This window comes from Passer domesticus, chromosome 11, assembly GCF_036417665.1.
Source record: "Passer domesticus isolate bPasDom1 chromosome 11, bPasDom1.hap1, whole genome shotgun sequence".
NCBI classification, from domain to species: domain Eukaryota; kingdom Metazoa; phylum Chordata; class Aves; order Passeriformes; family Passeridae; genus Passer; species Passer domesticus.
This window is the reverse complement of record NC_087484.1, coordinates 32,350,722-32,363,433: the sequence shown is the minus strand read 5'-3', so window position 1 is coordinate 32,363,433 and position 12,712 is coordinate 32,350,722. Positions and strand designations below refer to the sequence as shown.

General features: G+C 53.7%; 1 protein-coding gene across 3 annotated transcripts; it reads right to left on the bottom strand.

The window, feature by feature from the left end:
• Window positions 1–6,956: 6,956 nt before the first annotated feature.
• Window positions 6,957–9,284, bottom strand: LOC135278559 (zinc finger protein 3-like). 3 transcript variants are annotated; one of them, XM_064385131.1, is made up of 3 exons: window positions 8,424–9,284; window positions 8,236–8,319; window positions 6,957–8,056 (listed from the first exon to the last, which is right to left on the bottom strand). In XM_064385131.1, exons 2-3 carry the CDS (start codon window positions 8,285–8,287, stop codon window positions 7,386–7,388), a joined length of 723 nt encoding a protein of 240 aa, XP_064241201.1. In that variant the 5' UTR covers window positions 8,288–8,319; window positions 8,424–9,284; the 3' UTR covers window positions 6,957–7,385. The 3 variants fall into 3 exon arrangements, with proteins under 3 accessions (XP_064241201.1, XP_064241203.1, XP_064241200.1); XM_064385133.1 differs by having other exon boundaries at window positions 8,459–9,284; XM_064385130.1 differs by having other exon boundaries at window positions 8,236–9,284.
• Between the last annotated feature and the right edge of the window lie 3,428 nt (window positions 9,285–12,712).

Below are 12,712 nucleotides of genomic sequence, written 5' to 3'. Positions count from 1 at the left end.
CAGGACTCCAGCACTCGGCATCCTTGGCCAGCAACACAAAGTGCTGGCTGCTCAGAAACTTGCACCTCTGCCTTGCACTAAAGACAGCAGCACCCACAACTGGCACTTAGTCTCTTGGAATGATCGGGCTGTGCTGTGAGCACAGCTGGATGCATGTGGTTGTCCTGCTCACTTTGCTCCTTTTTGGCTTCTTGTCCAGGAGCAGAGGGAGCCAGGGGAGAGACGGCTGTTGCTTTTGTCATCTGTGGCAAGACAGAATCATGAGGGACAGGCTGTTACCTACCATTTCTAACCTAATTTCTCCTCGCATCTACAACCAGAACTTCTAAGGAGAACTCATCAACTGTGTCACAATGGTCTTTTGGTTCCATGACCCCCCAATGCATCATAATGGTCTCCACAGTTCTATGAGGCCCCTTGGTGTCACAATGGACCCTCTGTAGATGGGGCCTCACAGTGTCACAATGGTCCCTACCTTCCATGGAACCATACAGCTTTAGTATGGTCCCCCTGTTCCATGAGGCGAGCGAAATATCACAGTGCTCTCCATGATTCCATGAAGCCCAACAGTGTAACAATGGTCCCTTGGTCTCACAGGGCCCCACAGTGTCACAATGGTCCCTTGGTCTCACAAGGCCTCACGGTGTCACAATGGTCCATGCATTCCATGAGCCCTGTGCTCCTGCATTCCCCCCTCCCCTTCTCAGGCCGCCCGGCCAGCTCAGAAATGCTCCTTGGGCCTCGGCCTTGGCCAACAGCCCCTGGGCTCAGCTCCTCTGCAGCTCAGCACAAACACTGTCTGCTCCAGGCTCTGCTGCTGCCCAACCAGCTCCTGGTTGCTGTAGGAACAGCCCTGGGAACCGGTTTTGTTCCCTCAGTGCCACAACATGCCTGTTCTCACACTGCCAAAGAAAGCTGTTGATGCCAAGTGCGGCCAGGAGGAACCATTGCTGTGACTGAAGTCCCTCTCTTGGGGCCCTACAAACAGCGCTGCAAAAGGAGCCCCTTGGAGCTCTCCCGGGCCAGCGACTCCCTCTGAGTGGGGCCTCTCCCAGCCAGGAACTCTCCCGTTTGCTGCACTCGGGGATCCTGAACAAGGACAGAGCCTGGGCTGATCCCCCCACTCCTCCAGGCTCAACCCTTCACCCACTGGGGAGATGCCAAAGCATCCACAGGGAGCATTTCCTGCCCTCAGGGGAATTTCTCACAGGTGCCTTGCACTGACTCTTTGTGTCTGTGTGCACACAGGAGTGCCTGTGCTGGGGAAATGTGGCAGAAATGCTGCTCTCGGAGGGGTTGGAGTGCCTTGGATAGCTGACCCAGTCAGATATCCAGTTTTCAGTAAGTAAGGTTACGTCACGAGGTCTAAGCTAAGTTAAACGCGGCTAAGAGTTGTTCTTTTACTAAGTTGTTAAGTGTAATTTAAGTTATTAGCTAAATTAAATATTGTGAAGTGTTATTCCTTGGTTAAATGCTAAATCATAGGTTATAAATTAGGTTAAATACTGTTAAGTGCTGTTCTTTTATTAAACTCTGATGTTTAAGGTATCAGTTAAGGTTAAGGTATAAGTTCAGTCCTGTTAAGTTTAAGCTCTGTTAAGCTTTAAGGCCATATGCCTTTTATCCTTGCCCTCACTGTCCTTGTGTCACACACACACACACACACACACACAAGGACAGTTCTCAATTCATTTCTGCTTTGATTGCCTGGATTTTGTTTGGTTTTGTTGTTGCTTTGTTTCATTGCTGTGCCTGAAGTGTCCAGTTAGGAGCAGAGTGACTCTTGCCAAAGAACTTTGTGGTGCCATTGCTTAATATTAAATCTGGTTTTTGCTGATCCCTTGCAGGGATTTTTTCAGTGCTCTAAAGCCCTCATTTGTAGCAGGGTGAAGGAGCCCTGGCCCAGGCTCTGGCCCTGGGGGACACGGGGACACTGCCGGGGGGCCCCTGTCCCCCTGTCCCACCCCCCAGGGCCCAGCCCCCGTCCCCGTGTCAGGCTCTGGGGTCGATCTCGTGGAACATCCTCTGGGGGAGGCTGCGGCGCCGGGGGCGGGGGGACAGGGGGGACAGGGGACCCCGCTGTGCACGAGCAGTGTTGGACTGCTCTGGGGGAACTGTGAGGGGGGCTGGGGCAGAGTGACCTCCCCAGTGACCTCACACAGCCCCTGTGAGGTCACACAGCTCCTGTGATGTCACACAGCATCCTGTGATGTCACACAGCCATCCTGTGATGACACAGCCCCTTGTGATGTCACAGCCCATATTGTGATGTCACAGATAATGCTGTGATACCACACAACCTACCCTGGGATGTCACACAGCCATTCTATGATTTCACAGGGAGGTCTGTGATGTCACACACATACCCTGTGATGGCAGAGTCCATTCTATGATGTCCAGCCTATGATATAACAGAGCCTAATGTGCGATGTCACAGGCAACTCTGTGATGACACACACAACTGCTCTGTGATGTCACAGCCTGCTCTGTGATGTCACAAAGCCCCTTAATAATATCATGGGCCAGTGCTGGAATACCATTCTGTGATATCATAGAGCTGCACTGTGATGTCACAGAAGATTCAGTGATGTCACAAACTCACCATGTGATATCACAGACTTTTCTGTGATGTCACAGCTGGTCCTGTGATGTTACTCAGTCACACAGGGATGTCATAACTTCCTCAGTGATGTCACAAATCCCTCTCTGTGATGTCATACTGCCAACGTAATATAACAGCACACACTTTCACATCACAGCCTGCTCTATGTCATACAGCCATGCCATGATGTCACAGCCTGCTCTGTGATGTAAGACATTCCCCTCTATGATGGTGTAGCTGCTTGCTGACCTCAAACAACAAACTGTGATGTCACAGCCCAATCTGTGACCTCACACAGCCCACTCTGTGCTGTCACACAGCCCCTTGCTGACATCACAGCTGCTCTGTGCCTCTAGGACACAGCCACAGAGGTGCTGCTGTGACACAGCCCCCTCTGGGACATCCCCCAGCCCCTGCCAGTGCTGAGCCCCTGTCAGCTCTGCCTGTGCCCTGCTGGTGTCCCTGAGCTGCCCTGGCAGTGCCCCAGCCCTGCTGGGCTGTGCCCAGGAGCTGCTCCTGGCCAGAGCTGTCTCTCTGCAGTGCTGCCCTTGCCAGGAGCTGCCTCTGGGCCAGGAGCCCGGCCCAGCTCAGCAACACAGACACAGCAGCAGGACTTTAATCACCCTCTGGGGCTTTGCTGCTCTTTGCATCAGACTCAGTACCTCAGTGTGTGCTCAAAAACCTCTTAACAACTCAAAGTGAGATTGAAACACAGAAGATTTCTTGAAGGGTTAATGGTCCCATTGAAGGACAGGTCTGAGAAAGTGTCCCCAGGTTGAAGCCAGAGAAGAACACTGGAGGCACTGAAGACAGCTGGGGACAAGCAAGACAAATGTGTCTCTGATCCTGAGCAATCCTGCGCCTCTGTCCCTGCAGGCTGTCGTCATCCCCTGGCTGCCCCACCTGGCTGGCCCCTTCCTTTGCTGACAGCTCTGCCTCCTGCCTGCCTCTGCCTGCCCACACAAATTCTTGGGCTGCTCCAGGCTCCTTCTGGGGGACGTGTTGCACCACAGCCCTGCCCTGGCAGGGAAACTCCTTTCTCCCGCTGTCCAGTCTGGGCCTCCCCAGCTGCCCTTGGTGCCATTATTGCCTTCTCATGATTATATCCTCTATGAAGAAAAGCTCCAGCCTCTCTGACACCACCCTTCAATCCCTCCCAGGCTTTTCCTGTTCTGTCCTCAGTCTCCACACCACTGAGCCCAGAGCCACCACCTTCTACCTCCTGCTTATGTGATGAGGCCTCCAAACCCCATCTTGGGAGATTTCTGGGTCCTCTCCAAAGTCTGTGAAAATGGAAGAATAGTGGTTGAAATTATTTTTTCCCAAATCTTGCAGTGACAGAACAAGGGCCAGTATCTCTGAACTGAATGAGGGTGGATTTCATTTGTTAGAAGGAGGAAATATTTTCCAATTATGAGAGTGGCACAAAACTGCAATTATTTTTCCAGAGAAGTGGATTCCTCATCCCAGGAATTCTCCAAGAGCAGGAGCTTTGTGCAACCTGACCCAGTGAAACCCTCTCATCCCCAAGCACAGAATTCCTGTTGTGTGGGTTCTCTGATGTGCTGGGTGCCCTCACAAAGCTTCTGGCCAGAATGTCTGCTGAGGGCAGCCAGGCTGCTGCAGGGGCAGTGACCTCACAGCCATCACCATGGCAGCCCTGTCCCCTGGGCCTGGCTCTCCCCTTTCCTCTGCGCCTGCCTTGTCTCTGCTGGCATGAAGAGTTTTGTCATTCATATCTTGTCCCCAAGGTGCTGGGGCCAATGGCTTCCCAGGCAGGCTCCTGGAGCAGAAGTGGCTTTTCAGAGCCCAGGCAGATATGAGCCCTGATGCAGCAGCTCTGCAGTGCTGGCCACCAGGCCGGGCTGCCAAGGGAGGCTTCTGGCCATGCCCTGCAAGCAGCTGCTGCTGCCAAGGTGCCTTTGGTGCCTCAGGCTCTGCCTGGCCCAGCTCCCAGCACGGCACTCTGCCCTTGTGCCCGAGCCCTTCCCTGTGCTGGGGCTGGCCTGGGGCTTTTCCTGCAGCGGGACCTGCCCTGCTGATGGCACAGGAAAGGCAGTTCCTGCTGGAGCAGGAGGCTCTGCCTGCAATGGGCTCCAACAACTCCAGCAAGGCCCTGTTTGCAAAGCCCCAGTGGGAAATTAAGGAGGGGGGGGTCATGCTGCTTTTGGGGTGAATAATGCTGAAAGCAGCCTGATTCCTCCATCCCAATGTTCCACATCCTCAGAGGGAGCTGTAGCTGTGGCAGAGCTGGAAAAATCCCTAGAGAAAGGAACAACCAAGGGACTGCACTGAGAGCTTCTGCAGAGCTGCTGAGCTGGCCCAGCCTGGGCACATCTGACTGACATGGCAGCACTTCAGACTAGAAAAGCCCCATTCCAAATTGTAATGGCAGTATCTCCTCACATTTCCCTTCTTGGGGGTTGTGGAGATTCCTCCCTGGAGCGGGGACAACCCTCGAGGTCACTGCTCCAGGCTGAACCAAAGGGATTTGCCCACGGTCATTGGTCTGGCGGAGTGACATCAATCTCTGCTTAAATAACTGGTTTTGTTTTAATAAAGTTGCTTTGAAATCACATCCAAGTGCTCTATACAATATAATATGTTACCACTCTTATATCTTGGTGTAATTATTTCTTATTAAGATAATTTTGTCTCATGATTGCTATAATAGATATTTATATAAATATCACTGGTTTGCCATCCTTAATCCTATGGGACAAATTCTGTAAAGGTTTAACTCTACCTTGATAATTCTTTACACATGAACACTTGAAAAGTCTGAGGACTGGACTGGAAGCAGCTGCTCCAAGGCTCCTCTCACAAAAGGAGCTTAGAAATCCTGGAGGTCCTTGGGGGTACTTGGGTGTCGATATGACAATCTGGTCAGAGACAGAGAAAAATAATAAGCTTTCCCATGAATTGTTCTGGGAACTTTTCGAGAGCTGAAGAAAAAGAATTGTAAATTATCCACAGGTGGTATTTGTAATAAGATGGTTTTTTTTCATAAAGTTGTTTGCTGAAGGATGTTGTCTTAATTAGCCAATCATGTTAAATGTGTTGAATAAATGATCAATGAGATCCACCTGTAGCAAACCAAGGTATAAAAGAAGATAATTGAAAAAAGAAGTGGCTTTTAGCCTTTAGCTTTCTGGTCTGAATCTGTGTCATCTCTGACTCAATGGTGATATTTGGGGATCTGTGAGGGCTATTGGGGGTCCTCTCTGCATGTCGTGTCCTAACGGGAGCTTCTCCAATAAGCTTTGTCTGAAGCTCCCACTGTGCCCATGACAGGAACCCCTGTGAGTGTCTGGGGCATCCTGGTTCATTGGCAGCCTGGGGACTCCTGGGATGTCACTATGGAATGGCTGTGACTGTCTCTGAGCACAGGGCTCTTTACCATCCCCAGAAACCCCTGGGAGGTGTCCATGGAGCCCCTGTCTCTGCCTGTGACATTCCAGCTCTTGAACAGCATGGAGACTCTTGGAAAGCCCCCATGGAACCCCTCTGAGTGTCTGTGACAAATCTGATCCTTAGCAGGCAACCATCACCAGGACCTATTTCTGTGGTCAGTATCCACGGCAACCATCACCAGCCCCCTGTTGCTAAGGTCAGTTTCCATGGCAACCATCCCAGCCCCTGTTGCTAAGGTCAGTTTCCATGGCAACCATCCCCAGTCCCCTGTTGCTATGGTCAGTTTCCATGGCAACCATCCCCAGCCCCCTCTTGCCATGCTCAGTCCCTTGGCAGCTCCATGCAGACCCCATGCCTGGGGTGGTTGCCATGGACACCAGCTCAGCCCTGCAGCCAGAGCCCGTTGCCATGGCAACCATTGGCAGCCCCATCCCCAGGGTCATGGGATCCCAGATCCACAGAATTGGCTGAGCTGGGAGGGACCCATTGGGATCCTGGAGTCCAACTGCTGGCCCTGCACAGGACACCCCAACAATGCCAGCCTGGGCCTGGCAGCGCTGGCCAAACGCTGCTGGAGCTCAGAGAGCCTGGAGCTGGGAGCCTTCCCTGGGGAGCCTGGGCACTGCCCCAGCAGCCTCTGGGCAAAAACCTTTTCCTGAGATCCAACCTGAGCCTGCCCCGACTCAGCTGCAGCCGTTCCCTCCAGTCCTGTCCCTGGGCACCAGAGGGAAGAGATTCCCACAGCCCCAGCCAGGGACCCGCTCCCAAGGCTGTTGCCATGGCCAGCAGGTCTGGGACCAGCTGGGATGCTTGGTTTCCACGGGCTGGGGTTTAGGAATGGGATTCCCCAATTTCCTGCTCTGGCTAAAACCGCGCTGCCGCTCGTTGCCCTCCCACCTCCCATAGAAAGCACAAAAGGATCCTGGGCTGGGGTAAGAACAGTTTACTGGGAACAGCTACGAGACAAACAACAAACAGGAATAGAATCAATACTGGTAACAGAAGGGAAAAGAAAAACTTTCCACAGGGAAAACCAAAACACAACTCACTGGGCCATCCTGGCCATGTATTTCCTCCTGCCTGGGAAGGACACCCTTCTCCTCAGGGAGAGAGAAAGAGACCCTTCCGTGACCCTGGCAATGACCTGAGAAGAGAGTGAATATAATGACACGGCCCTAGCCAGACCCTCATGTTCTTCGATCCCACATCATGTGGTGCAGGGGCAGGAAAAGGGACAGATGTCTTCCCAGCATGGATCACAGTGAACATGGATCACAGGTCTCTTCCCAACATGGGTACTTCAATTGATTATGAAGTTGAAGCCAGGAACAAAGCTCTCCCTGCAGCTGGGGCATTTGCAGGGCTTCCCTTACTGGTGCTTCCTTTGGTGTCTGGTTAAGTTAGAACTGTGGGTGAAGCTCTTCCCACAAATGGGGCACTCGTAGGGCCTCTCCCCAGTGTGGATGCGCTGGTGTCTGATGAGGTGGGAGTTGTACTTGAAGCCCTTCCCGCAGTCGGGGCAACGGAAGGGCCTCTCCTGTATGTGAATTCTCTCATGCAGGAGGAGATTGGAGCTGGTTTGGAACCTCTTCTGGCACACAGGACACTCATAGGGCCTCTCCCCAGTGTGGATGCGTTGGTGGTTGACAAGTTTTGAGCTGCAGCTGAAGCCCTTCCCACACTCCCCACACTCGTAGGCCCATTCCCCAGTGTGGTTCATCTGGTGTCTGATCAGGTGGGAGCTCTGCCTGAAGCTCTTCCCACACTCCAAGCACTTGTAGGGCTTCTCCCCATCACGAAGCTGCTCATGAGCCACCAGCTCTGAGCTCTGGCTGAAGCTCTGCCCACATTCCTGGCACAGGGTAGGCATTTCCCCCTCAAAGCATCCTGGGCTGGATTTGCAGGCCCTCCTCCTGTGGGATCTCAGGGGCTTTTCCTCCCCCTTGGATTCCTGCCCCGTGGTGTTGCTCAAAACAGCCTCTTCCATGAGGTTCTGCCTTGGAGATTTGTCCTCCCTGGTCTCCATCCTCAGCTCCTTGTCTGGGGGAGGAAGGACAAGGTGAAGATAGGATTTGCCTCCGTGCCACAGGGAAGGGGAAAGAGATCTCCCCAGTGCATCCCAAGCAGGACGGCATTGGCTGAGGGGTTGTCCTGCAGCCAGGGGCCATGCTGGGCTGGAGCAGGAGAGAGGGGGAAAGGGGCACTGACTTCCTCCTCACCTGCCTGGGTGTCCTGGGGCATCTTCCTCTTCTTCACAGCCTCCTCCTCCATCCGGCCAAGGTTTGGCAATGGGTAATTCTGGTCTGAGGAAAAATACAATGTATAAGCACATTGGGTTAAGGGGTTCCTCCTGCCCAAGTCCATCTCTGGTGTTGCGGCACATCCACAATGAGCCCCTATGAGCAACCTGCACTCCCAGAGCCCAGAGCACGCTTGCTTAACCTGCTGATGGACAAGGCCAGAGACGGGTCTGTGTGCACAGCTCCAAACGCAGTTTATTGCAATGTAGAGGGGCCAGGGACAGAGACAAAATGGGGCTGAGGACACAGGGTTTGATAAGGGGGGAAAGGGGCGGGTCTGAGGGCCAAGGGCCAATGGGAACTGAGCACAGGTGGTGCAGAGGAGGGGCAGCCAACTGGGGAACCAATGAGGTAACAGGGGCGGAGCATTGCAGTAAACCGGGACCAAGAGAGGGGAGAACATTCTAGGCGGAGTACATATAAGGAAAAATGGCAGCTGGACTGGGTGATACCCATGAAGCTGCTGCATTCACATGAGCCTGAAAATGCTGATGGTGAGACCATTGTCCTCAGAGGGGTGTCTCTCTCTGACTCTGGTCACCTTTGCCCTGAGCTATTGCAGTTCCAGTGTTGGGCCCCTGTGCCTGCACACTCTAGAAGTCACCAGGAATTTGGTGCCCATGTAAGCCTCCAAGACACCAAGATTTATTCCCCCAAAATACACAAATGACCAAGATTCAGCAAGAAACCCCAACCCTTAGTTTCCCCTCTCTGGTCTCTCCACTTTGGGCTCCTGGAGGCCCCCTGTCTGGGTTGCTGCGGGTCAGGTTTGTATTGGTGTTCCCCTCTCTGGGCTGCTGGGGCTCCTGGCAATCCCACAGGTTCCCCTTCTCTGGGCTCACCACTTTGGCATCACAGGCATCCCAGGGGTCAGCACTGGCCGGGGTCCCTGTTTCAGAGTCCTGGGGTATCCATGGCTCCCCCTGTCCATGCTGCCAACATGTCCAGGCTTCTGGAGCACCCCCAGCTCTCGCATTGCCCGTTTCTGCTCCCCCAGTGCCGGTTTCCCTGCCAGCCCTGCCGGTCCCGGGCGATCCCCAGGTGGCTCTGGGCTGACAGTGCAGCCCCTGGGCCGGGCAGAGCCAGCCCCAGCACGGGGGGACCCTGCATCCTCCGCTGCCTCGGCAGCCGCGCCCAGCGCCGGGCACGGAGCTCGGGCAGCCCCCGCCGCCCCCTGCCCAGGGAGCCCCGGAGACCCCCGCAGCCGGGGCTGGCTCTGAGCGAGGCGGCCCCGAGCCCGGCTGCGTGGCCAGGGGGGCACGGCGAGCCCGGGGCCTCTGTGCCAGCGCTTCCCCCGCTCTCCCTCAGCCTTTGCCCGGCCCGGCCCCCGAGCACAGAGCTCTGCCCGGGGCTCCCGGCCCGAGGGGCGGCTCCGGGCCCGCCCGGCCGCTCCCGGCTCCCACAGCCCGCCCGGGGCCGCCAACAAAACATCCCAGCACCAAATCCACAAACCAGCCACTGCCACCCTGTCCTGCTGCGCCTTCCCAGGGACCCCAACCCCGCGGCAATGCCCCCGGTGCATCGGGACAAAAAGCTGCTCCAGCCCCTCGGAAGCCCCAGCTGCGGCCCGTCCCTGGCACAGCGGTCCCGGCAGCTGCCCCGCTGCCGCAACTGCGGCTCTGGAGCAGGGAGGCTCTGCGGGACCCCCGGGCTGGGCCCCCTCCCAGCCCGTGCCCGCCCCGCACCTTCAGCCCGGCCTCTCTCGCTGCTCCGGCTCCTGCACAGTCCCCGCTCTCCATTCCTTGGCCCCCGGGGCTCTCCTCTGGGGCTCCTACAACACCCGGCAATGGAAAATAATCGATTTTGGTGCTCTCCGGACAGGCCACAACTGAAACTTTGTTCCCTTTGCTTGGCTGCAGGGACCCCAGGGCGTTTTCTGCACACAGTCCCAGCCCCCAGCGCTTGCTGAAGGCGCTCCCTGCAAATGTCACCGTGCCAGGGCCCTGTCCTTGCTGTCACCTGCTGGGGCTGGCCATGCACAGAGCTCCTGGACTTGCATTTCCAGCTGCTGTGCAGCCAAAGCTGAGGCATCTGCAGCTGCCTGAATGCAAAAACTGCAATAGGAGCCTCTCTCCAGGGGGAAATCTCCCCTCGTGTGCCAGCCCCTGGCAATGCTGCCATTCTCTGCTGCTGCTGCTGCTGCTGCTGCTGGGGCACTCGGGGCTCTGGCTGAGCAGCAAAGGTGACCCTGAGCCAGGAGCTTTCCTTGGCTGCAGCAAAGCCTCAGCACACAAAGCCCTTCCCGGCGCTGTGCCCTGCACCAGCAGGGATTGTGCCAGCTGAGCTGACCCAAAATTTCTTCTCCCAGGCAGCTTTAGGACACGCGACATGGAGAAGCCAGAGCCCAGTCTCAGCTTTGTGCACTCCTCCAGAAGAATCCTATGTGTGAAGCAGCCTGGGAACAGGGTTTGGTGTCAGGGGAGGGGAACTCAGAGCCCTTTTCTGCCCTGTGGGCTGAGGGTCTGCATTTGCAATGGCCCTGCAGCTGCCAAAGGGGCTCAGCTGAGAACAGTTCTGCTGAAAGTCTGTCCTAAACCTGCTTTTCCTGCAAATGTGCTTAATGAATCCTCAACTTTTGTAACTCCCTGTCTTGTGTGAGTGCAGGTGTGACAGCTGAAGGATGGAAGAGCTCTGCTGGGGGGAAGTTCTCTTTTTCTTTTTCTTGGTTTTTTTTTTTCCCTTTGGTTTGGTTTTAATCTTTGTTTTGGTTTGGTTTGTTTATTTTTGTTGGCTTTTATTTTTTTTGTTTGGGTTGGGTTTTTTTTTTTGTTTTTGTTGTTGCTTAGGTGATAGGTTTTTTGTTTTCATATAGTGTTGTTAGTTTTTTTGTTGGTTTTCTGCAACTGTGTCTGACACCTGTCTGTGGCACTGTGCAGGTGGCCAGAGGGACCTTCCCCAAGCTGTGTGCAGAGGAATCCACATCAGCCTAGGCCGGGCTGGTGTCCTAGGTTGACTATATGATGCTTTTATCCCCAATCGTCTTGTTCTGTTTATACTGAATAATAAGTTTTACACCTTTAAGACTCTCTTCCAGACAGTGAGGAGGGGATGGAAGAAGCGCGCAGTTTGTTTTCAGACTGCTCTCACTCCTCCACATTCCTGCTCCTGGACTGTGTTGTCTGCGGATGGACAGACAGCCGGACAGAGCTGCTTTTTCCCTTTTTTTTTTTTTTGCTTTTAGTTAGTTTTAGCTAGCTGAGGCAAAGAAGCTCCCTGGACTGTGTTTTTTTCCTTTTTGCTTGGGCCTGTTCAAGCCTGCTCTGCACTCAACACCCAGAAGAGCACTGGGAGCTCCACCTGTGGCCCCCCTGGCCAGGCCTGGGCAGCAACATTTCCAGCACCAGAGAGACTGATCAGAGACTGAGTGAGCCGAGCTGCAACCCGGGGAGGGGACTGTTCTGAGTTTGTTTTCTTTGGAGCAGTGAGAAGTTTTATCGTTTAATATTGTTTGGTTTCTATTGTTTAATAAACAGTTTTCTTTCCACTTTTTCTCCAAGGAGATATTTTCTCCTGAACCGGTTGGAGGGGGGAGGGGCAATTGAATCTGCTTTTGTAGAGAAGCCCCTTTGGGGGTTATCTCCCAAACTTGCCCTAAACCAAGACAAATACAGCTAGTGGTGCCCAACGCGTGGCTTGAGAAAGTGGAAAAGAACCCTTTATTGATTGCAGATTGGTTGTGCTTGCTGTGTAGTAGGTTAAAGCACACAGTAGCCATGTTATTTGAATTTGTAATGTCTCTTGGGGAGGCCTTTATGTGGCTCTGGTCTCTAGACCTTTTTGAGGTTTCAATACCTTTCTGGTCACTAGGATTATTGTCCCTATCATGTAGTTTTTGCGGTAAAGGGGCATGGATTAGATTAGCTATTGTGTTAGCCTTGGTGATAATGATTTATAGGGCGTTTACAAAGATACTGGCGTCTGTTTACGATATGTATGGTTTATGGTTTCTTCGTCCCACCCTGCATCCCAGTTGTAGCAGTATGTTTTGGGAATTTATTAGTAATTGCACCCAGCTGGTTAGAGGAGGAGCAGGGAATGAGGCTTTCCAGCCTTTCCTTTCCTTCTTCTCCTTTGAATCTGTTATGTCACTTGTAGAGAATGTTCAGTTTCCCCTGAATATTAAAGAGACCATCTTTCTGGCATTTAATCTGGTAGGCTTCCTCTATATGGTCTGCAGCTTCTCTAGAATCAGGGCTGAGATGTCTAGAAGAGCTGATGAGACCCCTGACCCAGAAGTAGACCCACGTGTGGAGAATCCTGAGTGGGGTGCAGAATGGGAAAATATGGGCCAAATCCTGAAAGAATTCTCTGACCCTATGGTCTGGGACTTTCCCCATGAAAAATTCAGAACCCAGCTGAGGTAGGGAAATATCTGAAAGAGAAATATCATGATGAC

What these genes read in the sequence shown, in the direction of transcription:
- LOC135278559 (XM_064385130.1), bottom strand. Translation starts at nt 8,785, where the DNA reads ATGCAGCAGCTTCATGGGTATCACCCAGTCCAGCTGCCATTTTTCCTT. An exon ending in GCCCCAGGACACCCAGGCAG is followed by an intron (nt 8,057 to 8,235) that starts GTGAGGAGGAAG and finishes TTCCTCCCCCAG; the next exon opens with ACAAGGAGCTGAGGATGGAG.